The sequence below is a fragment of the Protopterus annectens genome, chromosome 6.part0 (assembly GCF_019279795.1).
Source record: "Protopterus annectens isolate FY-2018-M chromosome 6.part0, PAN1.0, whole genome shotgun sequence".
In the NCBI taxonomy this organism is placed as follows: Eukaryota; Metazoa; Chordata; order Ceratodontiformes; family Protopteridae; genus Protopterus; species Protopterus annectens.
The window spans coordinates 1,404,757,303-1,404,778,139 of record NC_056737.1 but is presented as its reverse complement, the minus strand read 5'-3'; the positions used below and the strand labels follow the sequence as shown (position 1 = coordinate 1,404,778,139).

Below are 20,837 nucleotides of genomic sequence, written 5' to 3'. Positions count from 1 at the left end.
CTCAGGCTCAATTCTCTGCTGGATTGCCTTCTGTGCAGACTCTTCTTGTCTCCCCTGCATTTGTGTGGGTTTCCTCTCCAGTTACAAAGACATGCATCTAGAGAGTTTCTCCCTGGGCCTCTGCTGAAAATTGGCTTCATTTGAAGTCGAACTTTCCCGGTAAACAAATGTTAAATAAAGGACTGGTTAAAAAAGTGATAGGTCAAGGACAATAATAAAATGCAGGGGTGTGAGCCAATGAATTTCACTCCTTTTGCAGATTTCCAAGATCTGTGGAAACATTAATTCAGCTGAGATTACTATCCTGGAGGACTTGTTCTGCTTTATCTGTGATGACTGCACTGCAAAGCTTGTCTAACATCCAGTTTGGAGTTGACTGATAAGATGTGGATAGGGACTGGCTGCAAAATCAGCTTGTTGAATGAGATTACAAGATTCATGACAGTCACTTCTTCAGTCCAGCCCAAAGCAGACAGCCAGAGATAAGGCCACAATTTCCCAGTGAGTGTAAATTCTTTACAGGGCAGATATATGTTGATGTTATGGAGATGAAGTGTATGCAGATGAACCATTTAAAGCTTGTGAATGATTACCCAATAACAGTTTCCTGAGGTTTAATAATTTCTTGTGCGCCCTTGATACATTCATTGTCTTTACTACTTGTAAGAACTTCCTTATGCATCCCATGTTTGCAAGTCATATTAATATCTGATGGGAGTTCTAGAGATATCAGTCTTTTAATGTTTGCCCATTTTCCTATACAGAGCTTCCATCCACCTTTCTGCTATGATGTTGCAGTCTTTTTTATGGTTTATTTACATTTTGTTGCTCACATCTGTTACTCTTATGGGCAGTAACCCCTCACATATGCTGGACAGTGGTTCAGTTATAAGATCTCATTTTCATGGCTGAGCTGGTCTGGGATTCAGTACTGATTTCCAGTCATTCTTATTGTGGAGTTTGCTTCTTCTCCTGTCACTCTGTTTTTCTTCCCTTTGTATGTATACATGTACATGCGTGTGTGTCTGTGTGTGTGTTTTTACAGATGTATAAATGCATTTAATCTTGCTCATGTGGTCTGGATCAGGGTTGAAAAGGTTCATCCCACTTACATGGTTAACAAATGACAATTAAATGAAAATATTTACACATCACTCATGTTTGCTTGTGATTAGCAGCTTTCCTATCCCCTCCTTGTTATGCCCCATATTGCTTCCTTGCCCCCAGTCTTCATATGTCTGTGTTTGTTTTTCAATGTGTGTACTTGATCAAAGCATTTATATTCAGTTTTCCAAAAAGATCTTAGAGAATGTCAGGGGCAGTTAGGTTTCTGAGGAATGAATTACTTTAATAAGGGGTAAAGTGTCATCATTTTTGAGTGGCATTTTGAAATCAAGTACTGTAGTTTGTGACTAGCACAAATGTTTGAAAGTTATTTCTTAGTGTCACTGCCTTATTGAAAAGCGGAATGAACTTTTAATGGAATTGATTGCTATAAGGAGCAATTACCTTGCATTAAGGTTCATTATAATGCCAAAGGTTAAGTTGGAGGTAGTCATCCCATAAACACTAAATTGCTTTATCTGATAAAAAATGCATTAGTTGGAATCATGGTATGATGTTATGTATCTTCATCTTAATATAGTGAATGTAGTGTTATACAGTACCTACTCTCAAAATATTCTTAGCTACAGCTAGGGTCATATATGATTGTGATTCCAGGGGTAAGTATATAATATATATGATAGCTATTGACATTTCTGTTTCTTCCTTTGAATGGAGTACTAAAGCGTTATTAAAACCTTATGTTTTTAAGTCCCCTTCCTATGCTCAGGGTGGTATATAAACCAGGTGGTACACCTCCCAAAATGGTCTGCATTTTGTTAATGGCCAGTACTCAGCATTGGCAGCTCACCTAAATGCTCAAAGCTAACAAAATAGTAGCTCTCAATAAACTGAGGCCAAATGCATACAGGATTCTGTAAATCCTTACTGCAAATAGTGCTTGCCTCATTACCCCTCAGAATAAGATAAGGTACCTTCTTTGTAACCCGCTGACATTAGATTGGGGTGAAAGTGAATGCACAAGTGGCCAAAGGCATAATATTATACAGCTGAGTGGTAAGAGGTGGAAACCAAAGCACCTGAATAGAACATATACAAAGACAAGTAATATTTGCAGACTTCACACACAGAATCACTGACAAAAATTCCACCAGAAACCCAAGCACTTTGACAGCAACTGCACTGTATGTACCACTGTGCCAGTGATGAGTTGCATGCTGTCACACTCAGCCTGCCCAAACCACCACAGTCAGCCACTTATTGTCTAGAATTTTACTGTTATGAAAAGTGAAAAATATTTACAGCCAGCTTGCTACTTTTCGATACACTGCAGTCCCCCCCCCCTCACACACACTCATTTCATCACAGGCATTCCCCATATCCATTAATTACAGACACTTGTATAAATTTGATGGTGCATTTCAGATCTTTGAGATAACATGAATGACTACATGCATAAAAATTTGCCACACAGGGATGTATATTCTTACTGCTGTCAGAATACACTGTGCATTGCCTTGAAACCCAAAATCATATACATACACACACACACACGCTTCATCCTAGTTCAAGAATATAATAGAAAGCTAAAAATTAATATAAGACAAAATATCAAACTTGGTATGGCAGTGACCTGAGTTGAGAAGAAACTATGCAAGAATAGGATTTGCTTGCTTTTCTGAATACTGTTAAGTTTCACACGCTAATATTGGTCATTCTTTACAGTTCTTAATTTGCTAGAAAAACAAATCATTGATGAGGGACAAACCAAAATATGATGCAAAATCAGTGACATTCTGCAAAAACAGGGAAAGTTAAGAGCATTTATGCCCCCTATTTACACACACACACACGGCATCTATCATTAGCCATGATCGTGACTAAACACGAGAAGGTCAAGCAGAGATTTGTAAGTAGGTTAGCCTATTATTAGTAAGAAAAATAATGGAGAGAATCTTGAAGACAAAGAAGAATGTTAGTGTTTTGTCTACCACACTTTCAGATGTTTTGATGTAACATTTTATTAAAGCACGTCTTTGATACAGCCCAAAAATTCCATATTTATTAATAATGATCTCTGCCGTTTGTGAGTACCACCATTTCTGGTGTTTCAGACTTTCCGGAATTGTACAGTCATGAAGTTATTAGTATGTCAATGTTTGTGTGTGCTTCTGTATGTAAAGAGATGTGTGTGTGTGCGTGCGCGCGTGCTTTAGGAGCAGAGATTCCTAGCCCCTTTCCAAAAAAAAAAAAAAAAATGTAAAGGCTTGCAACAGTTGTGATGCCTTTCTTACCAGGAGAATCAAGATCTCTGCTGTTGTTTGTGAGTACCACCATTTCTGGTGTTTCCAACTTTCCTGAGATGTACAGTCATGAAGTTATTAGTATGTAAATGTTTGTGTGTGCTTCTATATATAAAGAGATGTGTATGTGTGTGTGTGTGTGTGTGTGTGTGTGTGTGTGTGTGTGTGTGTGTGTGTGTGTGTGTGTGTGTGTGTGTGTGTGTGCGCGCACATTGGGAGCAGAGGTTCATAGCCCCTTTCCAAAAACAAAAAAAAAATGTAAAGGCTTGCAACATTTGGGATGCCCTTCTTACCAGGAGAATCAAGGTATGAATACCCTCTCCCACACAGATTGTTTAAGCCCCCATCTCTATACTCAGTTTGCTACAAGTTACTGTGAGGCATTCTATGCCTAGCATATAAGGCATGCTCAGATCCAGCTCTGATTGCACATCTGCAAAACAAACAGCACCAGAAACACTAGATCAAAGGACCTGAGCTTAGCCTGTGACATAAGTAGAATATGCTGGAGAGAGTGCGTCTCAAAGGATCCCCGCACTATGGAATAAGCTCTCCACCTGTGTGAAGCAGAGTTCATCCCTACCCTATTCAAATGAAACCTTGATCAGTGGTTGGGAAATCTCAAATTCACTCCCCTCCATCTAGCCTCCAAGTCCCTGATGGATAGAGGTCGACAGTAAGTAAATTAATCTGCAGCTAACACTCCCTCCCCACTCATAAACTCTAAGCTACCTTTTTGCTAACATACCCTACCATATAAGTGTCCAAAGAGCTGTAGGTCAAAACTGAGTTGGGTTGCACAACTAGGCTTATAAAGACCCTGGTGGTCATTAGACTAGTGTAAACCTGTGAACCTAATTTGTTATGGTGCTACAAAATTGATTACTGTTTACTGATATTCTACACTTTCCGAGGACTGTGGGTGCTTTGGCTACAGAAGGGCATAGCCTCTTTAAAAAAATGAAATGCTTGTTATGCTACAATGTATATTAATGTTTATTGACATTCTAAATTTTTGCAGCACTTAATCTGTATTTGTGTTACCTCAGTCGATGTGTGTTTGAACTGCTAAAATATTACTAATCGGGGTTTTGTTATTTCAACTTCACTTTTCTGACAGTGATGCAGTACCCCTTAATATACTGACATGAATTCTGAAGGAAGGCTAAGTTTATTAAGGCATTTGATTTGCTACTAGACTGGAGAAGATTCATTAATATTTCTCTCATTTGAATTTGAAAAATTTAAAAATGTTAGCCCAAGAACTCCAGTCATTAAGTGCAAAGGTACTGAGGTCAAGATTGCCATAACCTGGAGTATTCCTGTTGCTCCAAGGTACAGCAGTCTCAAAGTTAGTATATGCAAGTAGGGTTCATGGGATGTTCAAAGCCACCCTGCAAAAATGCTTTTGACAAGACTGTAGTGAGATTCTGTGATCCAAGTTTGGAGTGGATCACACTTTATTCTTTGTAGTTCTGAGACACGCATTTGGGGGGGGGCTCGTAATTTTGTCGTACAGTCCAGAAGTTCGTGGGTATAGGGATCCGTGACAGAATGTGCCATACCTCTCAACTGTCCAGATTTTTGCCTCATATTTTTGATAATTTTCTCATAACATTTGTTGTTTTCTGGCAAATTGCTTAGTATTAAAGTCACTATGTAATGACACACCTTTGAGTTTCAGACTTCATATATTTCATTAAATCCTCACTATTGCTAATCCTGTTACTCTAGTAACTTTCTAAGTTTATAAGAGTAATGTTTAAAATCTGTCCCTATTTTTGGGCCTTTGTTTCCCCCATTAATTTAGGTTTCATCCATATTTCCTGCACTAAGAAGTTGAGAGGTGTGGCATGTGCAGATGGATAGAAAGGAATTTTAGAAGCAAATTGATCAGGTAGGGAGCACCTCATATGTAACTTGGGCAAATGCAATGTGCTACAACTAGGAAAATTGAATAAGCTGGGAGTACTTAGGCCCCAGCAGATTTTTCAGGCAAAGGGTTTTGTGATAATGATCTTGATGGGTTAAAAAGCACCAGGAACAAGATGGGAATGTCAGCAAAAGCCAGTAATGTTTTGTGAAGTAGGAAGGGAAGAATTAACTTAATATAAATTTTACTTGTGTCCAGATTATTTTGTTTTTAAGTTTTTATTAAAAGATTTCATTGAGAAGCAGCAGTGTCCTGCCACCTTTCTTTCTGGATTATAAATAGAGGTAATGATGCTGCTGTCCCAAAATCCTCAGCTGGTGACTTTGCTCAGTTCTGTAGACACTTCAGAGAGAGACTTTAGCATAACTGAGAGTCCAGAGGTGGGTTACAAGGATGACGAGTGGTTCTGAAGGACGCTGTATGTAGGTATGATTAACAGCTTTGGCTGTAATCAGTAGAAGCTGTTGGGGTGTAGTTTTGGTATGGAGCTTGATCATGTGCTTTTGCAAGAGGATTACGTTAAGGAGAGAGGATGGGGGCAGACGAGTTGGCCATGGCCTTCAGCTGGGGAGGGGGGATTGTTTTATGTTTACATGTGTAAACACTTTGTTGAAACGGTAGACATATGGCATGAACTCTCAGAATAGAAACTGGGAACTATGGCCACAAATGTGTCCATGAGGGCATGTGTAATGAGGCAGTGGAGTGTTGTATAGCTACTGGGCACATGTTGCACCAAACAGGCAGACTTGATGGACTACTGGTATCTTTTTCCTTCAAATATGTATATATTTCCAGAATTTTGGGATAAACAAATACTTTCAGGACTGAGGATCTAAAACTTGTGATCTGATGTAATATGAAATTGTGAAATTAGACTGACAAACTTATAAGTATTTTTGTGTCTTTCATTTTGTGTAGATACTGAAAAAGAGAATCCACACTCAAATGGTAGTCATGCTGGGAGACCGGTACCGAAAGGAGATGAAGACTGTGTTGTTATTTCTGATTCAGAGGCAGAGAATGAAGAGAAAAATGGGCTGTTAGTCCCTGAGAATCTATGTTATAATGAAAGCGAAAGCAGAGAAAACAATAACTCTGATGCAAATGAACCCAAAGATTCAAATCAAAACTGCACATCTCCTGAAGATGGTGAGATGAAAGTGTTGTCCTTGAGTTTTTTTTCATATTACTGAGAAGTTGTAATAGAGAATTATTTTTTGTCCAGTTGATTATATTGCATTAAAAATGTTTTAGATGGGCCGTGCAGTTTATAGTGTAGGTTTCTTGTTGTCATTTTAATTCCATTGCAAGCAGAATTTTGCATATGAACACTAGAGCACTGGCTATATTTAAATATGAAAAACAGATTAAAACATTAAAAGTGTGCAGTAGCAAACCATGTACACTGGCAAAGTGCAATATTCTGTTCTGCTTGCTATTTATTTATTTACACTTTGCTGACTGGCGTAGTCATACTAGGTCAGTTACATCTATTCAGGGGAGTCCCAGTGGTGGTGGTATTCATACTGACTAGGATGAAATTTGGACAGGGCACTAGGGAGCTTCCCCTTCCTCTTTTCTGCATCAGGTTGCTGGAGGACACAAACCTGAACAAAGTAGAATGGGAAAGAAAGAGTAGAATGATGTGGAGACCATGTGTGTTGAGTGTGTGGGTAAAGTCGAGGTTACAGCAAAGCACGAGCAGGAAAGGAAGAAGCAGAGCAAATTGGATATAAATTGAGCAGGTAGTGTATTACCACACAGGAAAAATACTGATGTTCCAAAAGGAGGTTTGGAAGATGAAATATTAGGATAAGTTGGAACCTTCAGATGAAGTCACTGCTTCCTGGTGAGACATGGCACTGCAGATTTTAAATGAAATTGGTAAGATGAATGACATAGATCAGGACATTTTACTGGCATGTGATGGCAAGAAGGAGGAACTTAAAAAACATATTCTAACTGTAATTAATGCAGAAAAAGGGTCAGTATGACTTATGCTGAAATAACAGCTCAAGGTATAAGTAAAAAAAGAAGATAAACAGAGAGTTAGGAAAATTAATCCTATAGTGAGAAATGAATTTGAAAAGGAAAAACTATTGATGGATACTTTGTACGGTACAATATTATATCAGCGCTGGGAATTAAACCCAACTAAGTTAAAGCATCTATATATATTGGGACTAAACTTATTGCAAAGGGACATTTGAGAACTAGGATGTTGCAGAAAAAAATGTTACTAATTTTCAAATTAAATCCATGTGATTAGGGGTAATGAGAGAGTGAAGGAAGAACACATTTACAGTTTCAGACAGCTGATATTGATGAAAATGAAATAAGATTTTTTTTAACAATGTGAAGCAGTTTATGAAATCAAAAAATGTATGGTACTGTAATTGGGAAATTGTGGTTAATGATGGTATTTGTTTTCTTTTACCAAGTTTTGTGATTAATGGAAAAAGAGTGATGTTGAGATATGTTGGGCAACTGAAAACATGCTTTCAGTGTGGTTCTGAGTCTAGGACATGGAAAAGAGAATGTTTGATGAAGTGTCAAAAATGTAATGAGAGAGAGCATTTTTGGTTAGATTGTGAAAAAATTATTGAAGGGCAAGAGAAAAATATTGGTGAGGTCAGTGTATTAAGTGAAATAGAAGGGAATGAAATGGGGAGAAATGATAAGGTAATGGTGAAAGTATTCATTTGTCTGAGCATTTTAGTAAAGAAGATGGTGCTGAGCAGGTAGAAGAAGTAGATAAAAGTACACTAGGAAAAATGGTTAAAAAGAAAAAAATGAGAACAACTCCAAAAAATGAAAAGGATAAGTTAATAAATTCTCTGAATGTTAATAGTATAATCAATGGTGAAGGAAGGTTATGGGTAGTAGATTGGTGTAAGAAGGAAAATGGGGTAGTTGTTAGATTATTAAATAAGTATCAAAAGGAAAAGTATCAACTATAATGAGGGGACAAATGGAGTTTTGATGAAGATATGTGTTCTGATTATGATAATGATAAGAAAACCACAATTTAAAATATTGGATGTACTTTTAAACTGAGGAGCTGTGTTTGTGATGTAACAAAAGGAATGAATGTTTGGACATTAATATGCTTATATGCTTATATACAAAGTAAGAGGAAGGAATGTTTTTCTAAAGAAATGAGGATATATGTAGTTATAAACATGAGTATAATTGTAACTGGTGATTTGAATTGTAATTTGAGGAAGATGGAAAGAAAAATTAACAAAGGTGTAAGTTGTAGGAAAATGGTTATGGCTGGAGTGTTGAAAATTAGGAAAAATGAAATATCTGTATAGGAGAAGAAATATCAAGACTGTTGTTATATAATCAAAATAATTACAGGAGAATATTGCTCAAGTTGTAAAATCTGATTTTGCAGATCACTGTGCTATAAAATCAATTATATCTATTTGAGAAAAAAATAAGGAAGGGAGAGGGAATGAGAGATTATATGGCAAAGTTGTAAAGGAAATGGTTTAAGAAGGAAAGAAGATCATTTGACTATGTTAGGTTTTTATTAGGACATTGGTAAGTGGCAAATGATTTATAAGGAAAGGTATAAAAGAAATGCATGACTATTTTTTTTTATAAAACACGAGTATCAAAAATTGATAAAAGAATATGAGGAAACAAATGGAAGGGAAGAAGCAAGAATAAAAAAGAAAATGAGTTGATTAAGAAGAATTAGAAAAAAACGTCTTTAATATGTAAATACAAATACTTATTAAAGGAGAGAAGTGAAGAGGTGCCACCTTTTAGGTAAAAAAAATGTAATTTGATGAAGGAAGAATAACATGTATTAATCAGAGATGGCAATTGAAATATTATGGAAGAAATATTATGGAAAGTTAAGGAAGTTACTGATAGTTTAAATGAAAAACATGGAAAGAATAACCCTGTAAGAGTATAATCGTGTATTACAGGGAGAAAAAAGTTAACATCTCATGAACGTCATAGTTTAGAATAAGAGTATTATAAGGAAATGGAAGAAAGATAAAATAAGTTGATATTAAGAATTATGAATGAGTGGACTGAGAGAAGAATAAGAAAATGTATGTAAAGGGATAGTGACATTTATATTTAAGAAGGGAGCAAAGGATGATATGATAAATTGGAGACGTGAATCTGAATAATACAGATTACAAGATTTCTAATGAGAACAATGCAAAGAAGAAGTAATGAAACATTGGAGAATACGTATATTAGTTAGTAGGAAAAGAAAGTAAAGAAATGGTAATGTTTGGGATGTGGTAAAAAATATAAAAACAGAATAGGAAATGTTAAAATAGCAGTATGTGATATAGAGAAAGCTTATATAATTAATCATAAATGTATTTTGCAGATTTTGAGGTGCTACTTTTTTACGAAGTTTATAGAGTTAGTAGAATCTGCATATGAAAAGTCATATGTGAAAATAAACATATTTGTTTAGTGAGGAAATTAAGATTTGTAGGGGATTAATGCAGAGATGCTCACTTAGTTATATATTTGTTTTAGCTATGAAACTAATAATAGAAATGTCAAAAATAAGAGTTGGGGGTTAGTAAAGTAGCTGCTCCACGCTGATCAACACTTGATTTCAGCTGCTCTAGTATGAAAAAAGAAGCTAAGAGGTAAGGGCTAGTAATTCTGCCAGTTTTAGTAGAATTCACTTACTGGCTGGTAAGTGCACTGCCTGGATACCAGCAAAGAAAAAGCTTTGAAAGACTGAAAGAAAATTATCTAGGAAAGGCAAAGAGAAAACACTGATGGGAAAGAATCCTGCAGGTGTTCAGCAAAAGCAGTTGAAGCTCCAACCTTAGTACAGAAAATGGCTTCCAGTAATTTAGAGGAAAAATATAAATCAAATGTGCTAAGAGCTCCTTAAAATAAATAAAACATTGGAGTATATCAGCTCAAATAGGAAAAGGCTGGTAAAATGGAAAAAGCTTTAAACAACTATACAGATGAATTTATAAAACTGCAAAAATCAGAGGTAGAAACAAAAGTCTGGCTGAGTATCAGACTGCTCAAGAAGAGCTGTTTCAAAAACATTTAGAGTTAGTGGACAGCACACCCAGAAAAAAAAATTAAATTTTCTGCTGTACCAGAGAAACTGAGAGAGAGAGAGACTGCATTCATTTCATGAAAGCATAAATAAGCAACTAGACTGGTATTCAATAGCAGGATTTGTAATTGAAAGAGCACATCATATGTATGCTCCAAAACTGGCCATGAGAAAGCAGCCAAGGAGTGTATTGGTAAACATGCAATCATACCAGCAGAAAGAAGTGATCCTGACAAAACTGTGGCAGTAGGGCAAAGTATTAAGAATTAGAGACAGTACAATGCTTGATGAAAATGATTATTCACTGTTCACAAGGCGGAGGAGAAGCAGATTTATCCCAGCAGTCAGGGAATGTTGAGAGGCAGGTGTGAGATTCCAGCTGTCTTCAGAATATTAGTTTCTGGAATGTCAAAGTCATTTTTGATGCAGAGCAGGCTGAGGAGGAAATTCAAAAGTTTGTCCAATAAGAAGTGAACCATCAAACAGATGGAGAGACTGCTTCTCTTTCTTCTGATAATAAAGCTCATAGATAGACTTTGCCAGTGAAACCTTTTCCAATGTTCCAAAGGAAAATGGTTGAGAGACGGAGAAAAGCATAGTAATTGACTAAAAGAGTCTGCAGTTGGAAGATGGAGATGAGCAGGAAGAAAGCCAGCAACACTGAAATTAAAATATGATATTGCATGGTATGATATGATAATTCAAGTATGAGACTATAAGGCATCAAGCTTTCCAAAAAAGGGGAGGGGGGGCTAAGAAAGATTGGACTTGTGTTGACATTGTTAAACGGGTTTATATTACGACACTGAAATGGCTAAACACCGAATGTCGTTTCAGCAACACATAAAGAGCCAACTACAAGTTACACGAACGGCCAAATCACGATTTTTTTCATAGGGAAAAAATTGCTTGGCCATTGCTGTGAATTTGCCCTTTTCCCCACTGTAGTGCGATCTCAGAGTTGGTATATTTAGTTAGGGGGTGTGGGGGTGATACTCCCACACTTTGTAATGTTTGAGTTGGTGTGCCTTGTCTGGTTGGCCTACTGATTTTTTTCTGGCCATTCACGTAACTTGTAGTTTGCTCTTTGTGTCGCTGTAACGGTGTTCAGTGTTTAGCCATTTCGGCATCGTAACAAAGACCCTGTTAAACTTGTGGTGTACACCCCACTTCATGTCATTAATGTTTGGAAGGAGAGTGAAAGGGAAAAAAAGAAAAAGTAACTGTAAGTAAAACAATTTTTGTTCTTAATATCTGTATAAAACATTTCATGTTTAAATTGCATGTTATGTAGTAAAAACATTTCCAGTTATTGTTGTATGTGATAAAGATACTAAAGTTAACATGTACTTTTTTAGTTTTAAAAAAGAAGTATGCATTACAATGTAAAAAGAGAAGAAAGGCCAGAAAAAAGCAAATTTATGTTAATATGCTAAAGTCCTCGACTGTTGGGGTGGGGTGTAAAAGTGCACCAATTATAATATATGTAGAGCTGAGACCTTTTCTTACTTTTGCATAGGTGAATGTCTGGATTACTGCTCTTGACTTAATCCAATAACATGTTTTGTGTAAGTATGTGCACTTTAAAATAAGAGAAGTCTGTGAATGTAAAGGAATGTTTTCCTTTAACAAATAAATGTTCAGTGTAAGTTAAGAATCTGCAGCTGTAAATTCTGTTACATTTTCATGGAGATAAGTTGACTGCAAACAGAAGCAAGAAGTAAATCAAGAGTGCTGGGCATTGCTAACTGAGAAAATTAAAAGGTACAAGTGCAAGCAGCTCAGTAAAAATAAGGTTTGAAATTATTGGAAGTGAACAAGAGACAACAGCTTTCCTGGTAACCTAAATACGTCAGTGCATTTACTAGAACAGTCTATAGTTTTATTTTAAGGTAAGCATTTCACTTTTTCTTAAGGCTAAAAGTTAATGTTTTCTGAAAGCATACAAGCTGGGATTTTCACATCTGGGAGGGTAATCTAGTTAAGACAAGAACAGACAACAAGTATTGAAAATAGGAGCACAGGTTGCAACATGTGCCTTAGCATGCATAACCTTAATTTTAGTTTAGGTAGTGCCTGTGGGTGGAGTTGTCAACTTGGGAAAATTGTTCCTGTCAGGAGGGTAAAACTTCTTTATTTAAAGATATACATAGTTTTTTGTGTTTGTTTTAAGTTGATATGTTCTGGGGGTATTCCTGGGATGATTGTTTTTTGGGGGGGGTTCAGTAAAAGAATATGTCGTGTAAAATGTAAACATAGGTTCAAATGGAGATTACGAGAAACTGTATAAAACATCAACCTGCCAAACAGTGTGTGCATGTAACACAAAAGTTGGAACTAGACATTTTAAAAAAGCTGTCAAATATAATAGGTGGGAATAGCTTATTATAATGGCTACTCTATCCATATTATTTTGGCATGTGAATGGCCTCACAGATATAGACAAAATGGTAAGAGTACTGAATTATATTAAGATTAACAGAGTGTAAATAGCAGTACTACAGGAGACAAATTTGGAAAGACATGAGCATATGAATTTGAAAAAGGATTTCAGGATGGATATTCAGTAGAATATCAGGGGCAAAGGAAACAGGGAGTACTTATACCAGTTACTAGACCAGCTTTAATAATAGAAAAGGGGGAAAAGATAATGGTAGATTTGTGGTAGTAAGGGGCTACTGGCAAGGGAGAAGAATTATACTGCCGTGTATTTATATTGCACCTAAAACTGCTGAAAACATCTGAAAAAATAGGGTAGATTTCTGAAGAAATGTCTGAGAATATTTGGAATGTAAATGCAGTAGTTGGAACTCTGAGCGAAATTAAATATTATTCCTCAAGGTACAATAACTGGGCTGGACTACACATAAATTCTGTTTCACAGGAATATGTGCATTTAATTGAAAGCTTCAACACACACATCCAAATAACTATTTCAGATCATGCATCAGAATTACTAAGATAAAAATGCAGGGTAATGAAGTATAGATGAGATGCTGGCACTTCCCTACCTACCTGTTAAAAAGAGAGGAATATATAAGGGATGGGTAATGTAAATTATTCAAGATTTGAAGACCATTTTATTTTTTACCTGGCAAAACCAGAAAAGGACACATCAGTGTTGTGGAATATTTTGAGACAGTTTCAAGTCTTTTTGGGGATAAAAAATTAATGAAGATAAAACATTGGCTATAGCTGTAAACTGTGTACCCACACACAAATTGGTTCATCCATACCCATATTTATGAGAACATGATGAAATGAAGTACTTGAGTATGGATTAAAAAGGAGTCTGTTATGGCTACTAAGGATATGTGGGAAGAGATGAAACAAAAGATAATACAAAAACAGAAACTGGAAGCTCTTGTTTATGGATATGGATAGCAAGATACAAGCCTTGCAAGTATTTTAGTCCCTTTAGTTTTATATTCAGGTCAGGCTTATTTTTTATCAACTAGAGGATAACTTATGCACAGTAATTAATATAGTTGAAGGAATTTGTCTAGGAGGGGAGGAAGGCAAGGCTCAAGTGGGAAACATCCCTTCCAGTAGAACAAGGTGGCTTAGGATTACCTGATTTGAAAAGATGTTTTACACAGCTAAGGCTCATATACATAATACAAGTGGAAAGCTATAATTCAAAGTCGAAAGGGATGATGAAGAAGTAGGGAAGAAATTCAAGAAATAATGAGAAAGTGGGGTTTTGGATGCAGATCCTTAAGGAGGGTAATAATAACCATATAGATAGTAGAACAAAAAGGAAAAGTAGAAAAGAAGAATGTTAAGTTGTCAATCTTGCCTTTATTCTTGCTGGATGGGTTCGGAGCCGATCCTCGGCTCCGACTCGGCACTTGCTAAGCTTGAGAACTCCTTTTACCGGCTCGAGGCAACCCTATATCCCATGATGCAAGGCGAGACTACCTCAGATCTCATTTGCCGCTTCGCGAAGAGATCTCTTTTTTGCTTGCTCAGGTGAGTTTGATATTTCAAACAGATTATTCAAGGGTTTTCCCTCCCCTTTTTTCTCTTATATTCTTAGTATTTAGATAGTGTGTATTCTATACTAGAGCCCACCCTATTTCCCTTTTTGTTTAAAGTTAAAGTTTTTTCAGTTAGGCCTAAGCCTCCCTGTTCTTAATCCCTGTCAGTGTGTGTGTGTTTTAGGATTAATTTGTGTGACTTGGTCAGTGTGTGTGTTATTGTGTTTTCTTAGACTATGTCTAGGGAAGGAAAGGTCTCAGGCTTCAAGAAGTGTGATTCGTGCTGTCAGAAGATGTCTCTGACAGACGGTCACACTTCTTGTGTTTACTGCCTGGGGCCTTTACACCTGCAGGACTCCTGTGCCATATGCCATTCTTTTAGCCAGAGAGTCCTGCAGGAGAGGAGGAACAAGTTGATCCTCCGTGGCTTATTAAAGCCAGAAGGTTCACCGACAAAGACTGGGTCGGGTAAACCTTCCAAGCCACCTAAGGTTCAGGCTACAGTGGTTAAGCCTTCCCCGGTGGCTCCGACTCCTTCGGAGTCAAGATCGTCTCCGGCTGGAGCCGATCTTTCTTCCTCTGATGTGGTAGTGTCGGTTCCTACCGGCTCCGACACTCAGTCTCCAGTTGCCTTGTCGGCACCGGCTGGTGCTGACGTGTTATCCAGTATCGGAGCCGAAAAGTCTTCGGCTCCATCTGGAACCCAGAGGATGTCAGCTCCGATGGCTTCGTCCAAGAAGAGATCTCGGTCCCCTTCCTTGGAGTCGATTCACTCGGCTCCGAGGTCTCCTCTTTTGTCGGAACGGAGTCATCGGAGCCGATCTTCGAGATCTTCCAGGCTGTCTGACCACGATTTAGAGAGGGTGGTAAGCAGGATGTTGAAGTCACAGGCACTAGCCCAAATGCTCCATAGCCCGTCTCAGCAGACTTCGGCTATTGCTCTTCCCCTTGAACTTCCTCCTCCGACTCTCCTCCAGAGTTCGGAGCCGGAGCTTCTCGGGACAGTGACCGTGTTGGCGCCGGAGCCGATACATCCCCTTTTGGCTCCGTCGTCTTCTGCTCCGATCTCCTCCATGAGACCTTCCTTGGAGGGATCCGGTCGTCGAGTTTCCCTTGTCGTCTCCGAGGGGGCTAGTGGCATCGGACACTTGTCCGACCCCGCTCTCCCTCTCGGGGCTTCGGCTTTGGTAAGCTCGGCACCGACATCGGCCTCGGAGCCTTCTGTCTCAGTGGAGCCGGGAATTCCTGTTTCTTCGGAACAGGAGTATTCTGGTCTCCCTGGGAGGTGAGCCTTTGAGGTGATGAGGAGTGTCCTGGCACCTGAGCCAGGTCAACGGTCCATCCCTTTAGCTCCTCCCTCTTCGGTGCCTGTTGATGTCTCTTGCCAGCCTCTTGCTCTCAGGCCCAGGGATCCATCGCCCCAGGTTTCCCCATTGGGAATAACTTCCTCTTCCGAGGTTTCTCCTGATCCCGCAGGAGAACCCCCGCGTAAGAGGACGTGTAAGAGGAAACACACAGACTCCCCTGAGTCTACAACATCAGATACCAACTTAGATGAGTCGGAGGGTTCCCCTCGGTCCCCCTCTGAGGATGTCTCCTTTTCAGACATCCTGGAACTCCTCAAACAGAGGGGGAACTGGCCTTCCATTGACCCCTCCGAGGATGAGTCTGTATACCTGGAGGCTTTTGGATCCCGACCCTCCACCTCCTGGGTGTCTCCACCTTTCGACCCACTCATGCAGGTAGTGGCTCGGAAGGCGTGGGCAGCTCCGGATTCTGTGGAACCTGTCCCCAGGAGGCCATCCAAATTTATTACGGCCCCTTCAGACAAGCAGTTTCTTTCTAAGGGCGTCTCTGTAGATGCTATGGTGGTGGCGGCGGCCACCAAGAAGGAACTTGTGGATCCTTCCGTGCCTGTCCATCCTCCTAACAAAGATTCTAGGACCATGGATAGGTATGGTAAGCGGATGTTTTCTTCAGCGACCTTTGCTATGCGTTCGCTGAACTACCTTTGTCATTTCACCAGACTTCAGAGAGATATTCTCAAGGAACTAGGTGAAGTGGTTCAGGATCCTTCAGCTGCTGAGGCTCAAGACAAGATTGCCTCACAGCTAGCAATCCTAAATTCTTTAACCAACTCCTCCATGCGGCTCATATCCTATGCAGCCGATGGAGCGAGCAGAGCTGCAGGCACAGGAGTGGCTCTCAGACGTCAGGCCTGGATGCGGCTTTGTAATTTCGCAGACCCCTTTAAGGTGTCCTTCACCAATACCCCCTTTGACGGTTCGGCTTTGTTCGGACCTCAGGTGAAGGAAACCTTGACCAGGTGTGAGCAAGACGGCAAAACTCTTTCTGCCGTAGGAGTCCATTTTTCCACTCCTTCTAGACCCTATCCCAAGGGTCAGAAAGGAGGAAAGATGTGGTTCTGTAAAGCCCAAGGAGCAGCGCCGGACACACGTGGTCAGTTTACCCCAGAGGCAGAGGAGGTAACAATAATAGACGCCGCCCTAGAGGCAGGGGGGGTCCCCAGAATCAGGGTAACAGGGAGCCTCTTCCTGACAAACCCTTTCAGCATCCCTGAGGTGTTGCCTGACTGTCCACCCTTGGAGGCAGTCGGGGGAAGGATATCGCTGTACCCAGTAGCCTGGCGTTCCCTCTCACAAGACATGTGGGTACAGTCGATCATATCCGAGGGTTACAAAATCCCCTTCGAAAGGTATCCCGTACCTCACCAATCCCTTCCAGACATCTCACCCGGTCAAAGGGATTTGGCAAAACAGGAGGTTTCAAAGCTCCTAGAAAAAAGACCCGTCCAGACTGTTCCAGCAGACCAAGTAGGATCCGGCGTCTACTCCAGATTCTTTTTGGTCCCCAAAAGGACAGGTGATTGGAGACCTATTTTAGACCTAAGCAATCTAAACAGATTTGTCAAGAAGGCAAGATTCCGGATGGTCACGCTTCAGTCCATTCTGCCCTTTTTGGGCAAGGACAGCTGGATGTGCTCGATAGACCTTCAGGACGCGTACTATCACATAAAGATACACAGACGCTCCAGGAGGTTTCTCCGCTTTCGGCTAGGGACCAGTCATTATCAATTCAGAGCCCTGCCCTTTGGCCTCACTTCAGCCCCCAGAGTGTTTACCAAATGCATGGCAGTGGTTATGGCTCATCTGAGACGTCGAGGATTCCAGGTGTTTCCTTATTTGGACGACTGGCTCCTCTCCGCCACCACCAAGCATCAGCTTCTTCAGAGCAGAGACTACACTCTGCAGCTTTGCAAAAAGTTGGGAATATCGGTGAATTTTGAAAAATCTTCTCTGCTGCCTTGCCAATCTATCACCTTTATAGGCGCAGAACTAAACACCGTCAGTATGTTAGCCAGACTAACAAATCAGAGAATTCTGGACATCCAAAAATACGTTCAAATCATTTTACTGAGCAACAAAGTCAAAGCCAGATTGGTTCTCAAGGTTCTAGGTCTTATGGCTGCGGCCATTGTACTTCTACCATTAGCTCGCTTCCACATGCGTCTTCTGCAGTGGATGTTATTCACTCAGTGGTCGTTCCAGAACCTACCCATGAGGCGCGAAATCTTGGTTACACAATCGTGCAGGACTCATCTAACCTGGTGGATATCTTCCCCTCTGCTTCATCAGGGCCGACCATTTGTTCCCCCTACTCCGGTTGCCACAGTCACTACGGATGCCTCTCTGATCGGGTGGGGGGGGCATTATCAGGGCAGGATGGTCCACGGGACTTGGCAACCCACAGAATACCATCTGCACATAAATGTCCTGGAGATGAGAGCGGTGCTTTTAACATTGCAAGCCCTCAACGACTTTCTTCCCTCGGGGACTATTGCAGTTCAAACGGACAACATGTCTGTAGTCTGGTACATCAACAAACAGGGCGGGACCAGGTCCTATCCTTTGTGTCGAGAAGCTCTCAGACTTTGGCAATGGGCAATCTCCTCTCATCGGTTTCTGATAGCAACGCACATCCCCGGCAGGTCCAACCTCTTAGCGGACAGACTGAGCAGAGCCATTCTCATGCCTCACGAGTGGTCTCTCAAACAATCGGTAGTGGACGAGATATTTCTGAAGTGGGGCACCCCTTGTTGCGACCTTTTTGCTACACCCCAAAACAGCAAATGCCCGGACTTCTTCACCCTCTTCCCCCTACCAGGCCAACTCCTGAGAGACTCTCTAACCCAGGATTGGCCCCGGGGACTTCTGTATGCTTTTCCCCCTTTCCCCTTAATTCCACAGGTCATTCAGAAAGCTACCGTTTTGAGAGCCAAGTTGATTCTCATTGCCCCTTACTGGCCTCGACAAATTTGGTTTCCGACCCTACATCGTCACCTCCTGGTGCAGCCTTGGCATCTGGACCCAGTTCCGGATCTTCTGATCCTCCAATCGGGTCAACAGCACCGGGCCATTCGTTCTCTCAACCTCACTGCTTGGTTGTTCCACTTCCTTCCCTAGCCAGGCTTCCTATGATCTCTGATCCTGTCAGAGATATCTTAATAGCTTCCTTGAAGTCGTCCACCAGAACGGTTTATGCTAGCAAGTGGCGACGTTTTTCCCTATGGGCAAACTCCAGGCACATTGATCCTTTTACTGCACCTGTGCATTCAGTTTTAGATTTTCTGGCTGAAGTTTTTCAGTCAGGATCTTCTTCATCAACAGTTAAAGTTCAACTGGCGGCAATTTCTAAATATCATGTTGGCTTGCAAGATCATAACATTATGTCGCATAGACTATGCAAAGCTTTTCTGAGAGGAGTTTTTCTCCTAAAGCCTCCAATAAAACATCCTCCTCCACAATGGGATCTGAATTTGATTTTACCCCCCTCGAACCGTCTGCTTCATGCTCCTTAAAGTTACTGACCTGGAAAACAATATTCTTACTGGCTGTCACTTCAGCAAGGAGGGTATCTGAAATTCAAGCTCTCTGCATCCATTCCCCATACTTGGTTTTTCACAAGGACAGGGTATCCTTGAGAACAAATCCATCTTTTCTGCCCAAAGTTGTTTCTCAGACTAATATTAATCAATCCATCGATCTACCAGTTTTTTTCCCTAATTCTGACAAAGCTGAACAAAAACTTCATTTTTTGGATGTCCATCATCAGCTCAGATATTACTTGCATAGAACTAAACAATTCAGGAAATCGGATCAATTATTTGTTTCCTATGCAGAAAACAGGAAAGGTCTCCCAGTGTCGAAAGTGACCTTATCCAGATGGTTGTCTTCCGCCATTTCTTATGTGTATTCGCTCAGAGGCAAGCAACTACCCTCAAAACCTAAGGCACATTCAACCAGGAGCCTATCCACTTCTACAGCTTTTCAGGATAGGCTACCCATTGATACCATTTGTGCAGCAGCTACTTGGGCCACTCCTCATACCTTTGTCTCTCATTATAAATTAGATTTGGCCTCCAGGGACAGAGCCAGTTTTGGTTCCACAGTACTCAAGAGTCTGTTCCATTGAGCCACCCGGGATACAGGTGCTAGGGACGCGGTCCCATCCAGCAAGAATGAAGGCGAGATTGACAACTTAACATTTAGAAGTTATGTACCTACCATAACGTTCCATGTTAGTTGTCTTCTCTCGCCTTCTTTCTTGCGTCCCTCCCTCCTTCCCCCTGGCCTGGACAGATCTTGAAGAACTTCTCTTTCTCAGATTCACTCTCCTTAGTTTTCATTAGAGAGTCTATCTTAAGAACTTTTTGCCTAGTTCTTCTAGACTAGTTTTTGCTCTTCCTTTGGGATTAGTATTATTAGCAGGGTTCTATAGCTACCAAATGAGATCTGAGGTAGTCTCGCCTTGCATCATGGGATATAGGGTTGCCTCGAGCTGGTAAAAGGAGTTCTCAAGCTTAGCAAGTGCCGAGTCGGAGCCGAGGATCGGCTCCGAACCCATCCAGCAAGAAAGAAGGCGAGAGAAGACAACTAACATGGAACGTTATGGTAGGTACATAACTTCTAATTAGTAATGGAGAAGTTAAAGAAATAGAAACTGATGTTATGGAGTACTTGCGAAGTGAAGGATTCAGTGTAGAAAATCTAATTCAGAAAGCACCACAACATGATAGAGCAATGGCTATCCAAATTAAGGGGAAAGCAGTGGAACAGGAAGCAATTGGCCAGCTGCCATATGAAGATATTTTGGAGCCCTCCACAGGAAGCCAGTATAAACATTCACTTGAAGCTGGACAGCAAGGGAGGGAACATGAAACTGTGGAAACTCTGATGCAGTCAATGTTGAGGAGTGATAGGCCAGTGAATTCCCATATGACAGTGCAACGGATGGCACAGGATGAAATTGAAGAGAATGTGCCACAGGAAGATGCTATAGAATTTTCTATAGAATGCCTGCAGGAAATTGAGAACAAAAAATGTGCCCTCAGTTTAGAAGAAAATGAGCTAAGAGAAGAGTTGCTTGATTTAATAGACATAGATAGACATATTAAGATCAATGAA

General features: G+C 40.3%; 1 protein-coding gene across 1 annotated transcript in view; it reads left to right on the top strand.

Annotated features, from left to right (window-relative positions):
- Window positions 1-20,837, top strand: part of ZRANB3 (zinc finger RANBP2-type containing 3) — a 2,104,294-nt gene that overhangs the window by 1,869,660 nt on the left and 213,797 nt on the right. The window contains exon 14 of the mRNA XM_044074946.1: window positions 6,223-6,453. Coding sequence (XP_043930881.1) covers window positions 6,223-6,453 — 231 coding nt within the window. The remainder of the gene's footprint in view (window positions 1-6,222; window positions 6,454-20,837) is intronic.